Source organism: Arvicanthis niloticus, chromosome 7 (assembly GCF_011762505.2).
Source record: "Arvicanthis niloticus isolate mArvNil1 chromosome 7, mArvNil1.pat.X, whole genome shotgun sequence".
Taxonomy (NCBI): Eukaryota; Metazoa; Chordata; class Mammalia; order Rodentia; family Muridae; genus Arvicanthis; species Arvicanthis niloticus.
In genome coordinates, this window is record NC_047664.1 from 42,366,236 (window position 1) to 42,372,235 (window position 6,000).

At 49.7% G+C, this 6,000-nt stretch overlaps 1 protein-coding gene across 2 annotated transcripts in view; it reads right to left on the reverse strand.

Moving 5' to 3' along the window:
- Stk32b (serine/threonine kinase 32B) overlaps nucleotides 1–5,302 on the reverse strand; it is a 238,377-nt gene extending 233,075 nt beyond the window's left edge. The window contains exon 1 of one of the 2 annotated variants that reach the window (XM_076938409.1): nucleotides 4,811–5,302. In XM_076938409.1, the coding sequence (XP_076794524.1) occupies nucleotides 4,811–4,862 (52 nt within the window). In that variant the 5' untranslated portion in view covers nucleotides 4,863–5,302. The remainder of the gene's footprint in view (nucleotides 1–4,810) is intronic. The other variant, XM_034508828.2, reaches the window with a different exon arrangement.
- Nucleotides 5,303–6,000: the final 698 nt, after the last annotated feature.

A 6,000-nucleotide genomic window follows, 5' to 3' on the forward strand; every position in this document is an offset into this window, starting at 1 on the left:
CATGAAGTTCACATCTCCACAGAGCTCTAACCCTTCACGTGCCTAACCTTCAGTTTCCCCCTTACTGGACTTGCAATGCTGTAGAAGACCATAGCACTGTGGTTTGGAAGCAAAATATCTCCAGAAGCCCATCTGTCAAAGACTTGGTTACCTACCAACCTATGCCACCAAGAGCAGGCAAAAACTTTTAGAGATGGGACCTGATAAAGGTGCAGCCACAGCAGCTGCTACTCTCCGCTATAAAATCCCTGTGCCACTCTGACCAGCCCTCATTGTTCATTTAAACCAGTGGAATATGTTGACCTATCCCAACAGGCAGCTTCACCTTCAAGACTGATATAACCAATTGGCAGTGCTGAGGCTTGAATGTGAAACGTCCCCCCACAGGCTTGTGTTTTTGAGGACTTAGTCCTCAGCTGGTGTCACCACTTGGCAAGGTTGTGGAGCCTTTTGGAAGTAGAGCTTGCTGGAGGAAGTAGGTCATGACAGGGTGGGCTTTACATTTTATATAAACAAACAAACCCCACTTCCTGTTCCCTCTCTGCTTCCTAACTGCCGATAGTGTAACCAGCAGCTTCCTGATCCAGCTTTTCTTCCCATGACAGACTGTGTCCCATCAAACTGTGAGCCAGAATAAGCCCTTCCTCTTTAAGTTACTTGTAGTAACTTAGAGAGCTATTGTAGCACAGACAAGCAGCAATACAACCAGCTACGAGGTTCCCTAAGATGTGTCCTCCTGATGTCCAGCTGGCTTCCCCAGTACATCTACTCACTTACCCCTCAATCTGTCCTCAGTTCACTGGCCTTTCTCTACCAATGTAGTGGCTTGGAGACAGTCTTTGAAGGCATCCTGGGATTCTAGCTTCCTCCAGTCTCTTTCTATCTCCAGGATGCCATTTCTCTGGACACATGTCTTTTGCCATGTCCATAATGATGTCCCACCACAGACTAAAACCAACAGAGCCAAGTGATGAGCGTCCAAACCCTCAGAAACTGTGAACAAAAACAGACCTGTTCTTAAAAGTTATTCAGCTCAGGTATCCTGTCAAAGTGACAGAAAACCAACATGGATGATAATTAAGAAAATAATGACATTAATAGTACAGTAGGTGGTGAAGATTGACAGAAATAAAATGCAGCAAGAAATGGGCAGAGAGCTCCATTATGAGGAGAGAGGTCAATGAAGCCCTCATGGAGATCTGGAGGGTGTGGGGAAGGGAAACATGGACCAAGGCCAAAGTTGTCTGGGGTAAGAGAGGAGTGAGAGCCCAGAGGGCAGGTCTGAGTGGGCATGCACAGGACTTTGCTTTCATCTCAATCTTCATGTGACTTGCCTCTAGGACCAAAGAGAGCGAGACAGAGGGGAACTGAACAGAGACCTGATGCAGCCTGGCACTTCGAGAGCAGGGTGGCCTGGCTGCTGCACCCAGATGACACTGAAAAGAGAGCTGCCAGCAGGAGGGCAGCGTGGAGGCCATGCTGGTGATCTATGCACTGGCCAGGACCAGGACAAGGGCTTGAAGCAGATATAGAAGGGGCCAAGTGGCCCAAGCCAGTTAGTTCCAGCAAAAGCACTTCCTGTTGGTTTTATATCATTTGCTCAAAGAGGCTCAGGTGGGGGAAGCGCCATCTTCCACCTTACCTCAGATGCCATTACAGTAAACACACTACTATTTCGTGTGCCACTCAGAGAGAAACACTGTCAATACCTTGGCGCAGCCATTCTTGCTGGGCTATGAACATGCTCTTCTGAGCTTCTTGCTGAAAGTGTTAGCATGACAGCTGTGATCAGAACACAGGAAGACCCAGGCCTCCCGCCCCCATCCCTGAGAATGGAGAACAGTTACACACTGGCAAACTTCCTGCTGTGGCTTATCCATTCGAGTCCTTAATATCAGGTGTGTTCAGGAGCTAGTGCCTCAGCCAGTTGGGGGAGCATGCATGTTCACTGACCTCCATTATCCCCTCCCTAAAACTCTTCAGTACCTCCAGAATTCCTGAAAGATCAACTCCACACACCCAAATGGGCCTGGGCCATTTGAGGCTGGCCTGGCATTCAGAGGCTTTTTATGGTATCTTACGTATCCACCTTCCTCGGTGCACAGAAGGCTCTGACAGATCTCCAAATGAACCATGCTTTATCTTTACCAACTGCCTCTGTACAGTCTGTTCCCATCTTTAGAAATATCTTTCCCCAGGAAAGTTTTGCCACCACTTCTTCAAGACTCAAGTGTAGAGAGAGTTTACACTCCAGGGTTAGGAACCCTCTACCATGCTTTCAGTCCCGGCACCCAGCATGGTGTAAGTATGGGAAAGATGATATGTAAATGCATATGAAATACATGAACTGGCAGACTGTACCCCTACCTGTGCACAGAAAATACACGGAAATGGCTGTACGTCACATGTGTTCATGCTCCGCTGGACTGGAGGGTCCCAGCCTTGTATTTCACCCTGCACCAAAACAGATGACTCATCCAGGTTCAACAGAATCTGGATGGGGAACCAAGACAGGAAAACCAAAACTACAGCAAATATTTCAGAGCAAATAAGACATGATGAGATCCTTGCCACAGAGGTGGCAAATCCCCTCCGTGAGTCAAGCATGAAAGAAAAGGGTGCTTTTGCTGCAAAAATAAAATACATAGACATTACATGTGGAGTGGTCTTACTGACCATATTTGATATTTTTGTAAGATGGGAGTAATAAATGGCAACATCAAATAAGAATAATTATAAAAATAAAAAATATAGTTATAGGCTAAGGGTAACATCTTTACATGTGTTGAAAAACTCTTTGGTTTAATTTAGAGAATTGCTTTCTTTAGAAGTCTAGAATCTGCCATACAAATTAAGTTTTAATACACAATATTTTGGGATTTTGATTAAGGTGAGTTTACATTTCTCTGGAGCAGAGAGAAAGTTAGATCAGGTTTTAGAGCGCAATTGTTAATAAATGCTAGTGTTCCATGTAGAGGTGTGTTTCAAGGGAGAGAACGCATATTAGGATCGCATGAGACTCTGTTGATGAAAGACTGATGTGCACACTTGAAACTCAACCTACTGAATGATTTTTAAAAGACAGAGATTTAAGGAAACTATTAGTGTGACCCTGACCCAGGCTATACCCTAAGTGGGGCAAAGTTCCTCCCTCTGGCACATACAGGGCTTCCACTGTCTCTGGCTTCTATAGCTCACTCCAGTCTGAAGACCAAGATTGGGGCTGTCAAACAACCTGTGGCCATACTGAACCCTCCCTGCCTATCACCAAGGATGTTCATTCAGACCCACCAGACGTGGCCTTCTGAAAGGAAGGACCACCTGGCTGACTCAGCTGTGTCTTCGCCTAAGTGGGGTCTCTCCGTTTTGAGGGAGCCTGCCTTGATGGTTCTAGAAACCATGATCTGAGTGGCCAAAGCTGCACCCTGTACAGAAGATGAGCTCAGAACCAGCTCTCAGGGTGTACATTCTCTCTCTCTCTCTCTCTCTCTCTCTCTCTCTCTCTCTCTCTCTCTCTGTGTGTGTGTGTGTGTGTGTGTGTGTGTGTGTGTGTGTGTGTGCACAACTATCTCTGGCTCTGTGTGTATGTGTCTGTCTCTGTCTCTGTGTGTGTCTGTTTCTGTCTGTATCTGCCTCTCTGTATGTGTGTATCTGTCTCTCTCTGTGTGTGTATGCCCCTCTCTCTCTCTCTCTCTCTCTCTCTCTCTCTCTCTCTCTCTCTCTCTCTCTCTCGTGTGTGCACATACGCACACACACACAGTCACAAGAAAAGTACCTATTCCACTGGGCTCTGTGAGGACTAAGCCCAACACAGTGGCTGGCATGAAAGAATGCTCAGGATGTTTGGACTCTAATTTGCGGCCCAGTGGAGATGGAACCCAGTGTATATTGTCACACAGTAGGTTATTAACCAACACAGGTGTCTGTAAGATACTTTCCACATGTGACTAATGATTGAGCTCCCAGCGACCTGATTAGCAACCTTCAGAGATATAGGGAAATGAGGATTCAGAGGGGTTGAGTCCCAGGACACACAATAATAAAAGTAAATGCTGCGAAAACTTCTTACACTTATGCTCAGCTAAATACCCAAATACCAAATTCTGCCACCATTAGCTGCAAGGACTCTCCAGACCTAGCATGTATACAAGGTGAACAGCCTACAACACCCCCACCAGGAAGCTAGCCCCAAGCAGGGCTCCTTCCTCAGAGCCACTGACATAGCTACAAAAAGTTTCTTTATGCCGACCTGAGACCAAATAGAAGTCTGTCTCTCTCTCTCTCTCTCTCTCTCTCTCTCTCTCTCTCTCTCTCTCTCACACACACACACACACACACACACACACACACACACACACACACGTTGTGCACTTTCACCCAGTATGCCACTTCTGTTAAGCTCAAGCCTGAAGGCCACCTTGGAGTCCCAGGACACTGAACAGGAGCAATGCTCCCTACTCTACTGTGAAGCAAGGTCTTTCCTGTGACGCCCCCTCCCCCAAGTGATACCCTGAGTCCCCTTTTCCTCTCCCAGTCTTCTGTCCCAACTCTAGATTCAGCATGATCTGAGCTTCCAAAGAGCACTAGAGTCTAAGAAGTGGCCAGGTAGGAGCTCTATGCCTAGCACTGGGCGGGTGCACAAGCAGTGCGCGCGGGGGGGGGGGGGGGGGGTGACAAGGCGGTGCTGAGACCCAGGTGTCCTTTCTTGCACTACACTCCGCTGGCACTCAGAGGATAGCAGAAGGAAGGGATGCCCTGGGGATGTGGGGAGTGGCTCGCTCGGCTCGGCTCGGGTTGGGGAGGCTCTTACCTTCTTCGTTCTCATCAAACACTGGGGGCTTGTGGGAGTGGTTCCCGCCCATATTCCGCTGCTACTGCCGCTACTACATGCCCGGCCTCTCCTTTCGGGATGTTAGATGCAGGATTCTCACAGCAATAAGGGATGCAGGATGCTCTTGGGATGCAGCGTGCGGGATGAGAGCCCAGGGATGCAGGATGCAAGCTGCGGTGAGAGTAGCCAGCCAGGGTTGTAGGGTGTGTGGAGGGGTTCGATTGCAGCGCAGGGATGGGGACCGTGTGGCCACCCCTCCTCCAGGGTGTCCCTCAGCTACGATCACCGCACCCCTTGAGCCCTCACCCGGTTCTCTCCGTGACGCACAATACACGGATGGAAACCCGGGGACTCCCTAAGCCCAGACCACCGTGCAGCTCTGCTCACAACGGTGGTGAGGAAAAAGGAGGAGGAAGAGGCGAGAAAGGAGGGTGGGAGTGCGTGCAGCGGGAGGAGGGGGCGTGGACCCGGATCTCAGCCAAGAGTTAGAAGCCACCGCCCCCACTTCACAGTCGGGTAGGCGGGGACTCCGAGGGAAGGGGCCTCCCTGGAGCTGCTGGGTCCCCGGGACTCCCCACCGGCAGCGGCAGCGTTTGACAGTTCGTTTTGACTCAGAACTGCGCTCTCCCACTGGCTCGGCCACAGGCTTCTTCTTTGTTTTCCCGGAATGTTTAATGAGTGGAAGGAGAGCCCAGACCTGCGAGATCTAATGTAACCTCTCATTGTACACTGAGAAACTGAGACCTACGAGGCTGTCGTTTTCTTTAAAAAAAAAAAAAAATGTACATTTTTGGAAATTGCCTGTCTGGGTCCTCGGGATTGCCCTACACTATGAAGCTTAGGCCGCTGATTTAGGGGAAGGGTTTTCATCTTGGGTCTAGGCTTCTACAGCAGCTGGGGCGTGCCTGGGGCGGGGGTTGGTGTCTTTCCAGAGACCAGGATGCCTAAGGACCCTAGGCTTTCAAGGGCCAGAGTGGGTGGTACGAACTCCCCAGGAGGCTGACATTACCTGGGAGCGCGGGCTGCTGGCCCAGACTTCCCAGGGACGGGGCATCTCTGGCCACATTCTGCCACCTGCTGGGCTCTGGGAGCCACTGTGCGAAGTAGGTGGTGGAAAGCAAAGGTTCCTTTTGGGTCTTCCTAACCTATTCTCCTCCTCCTGCCCTCCA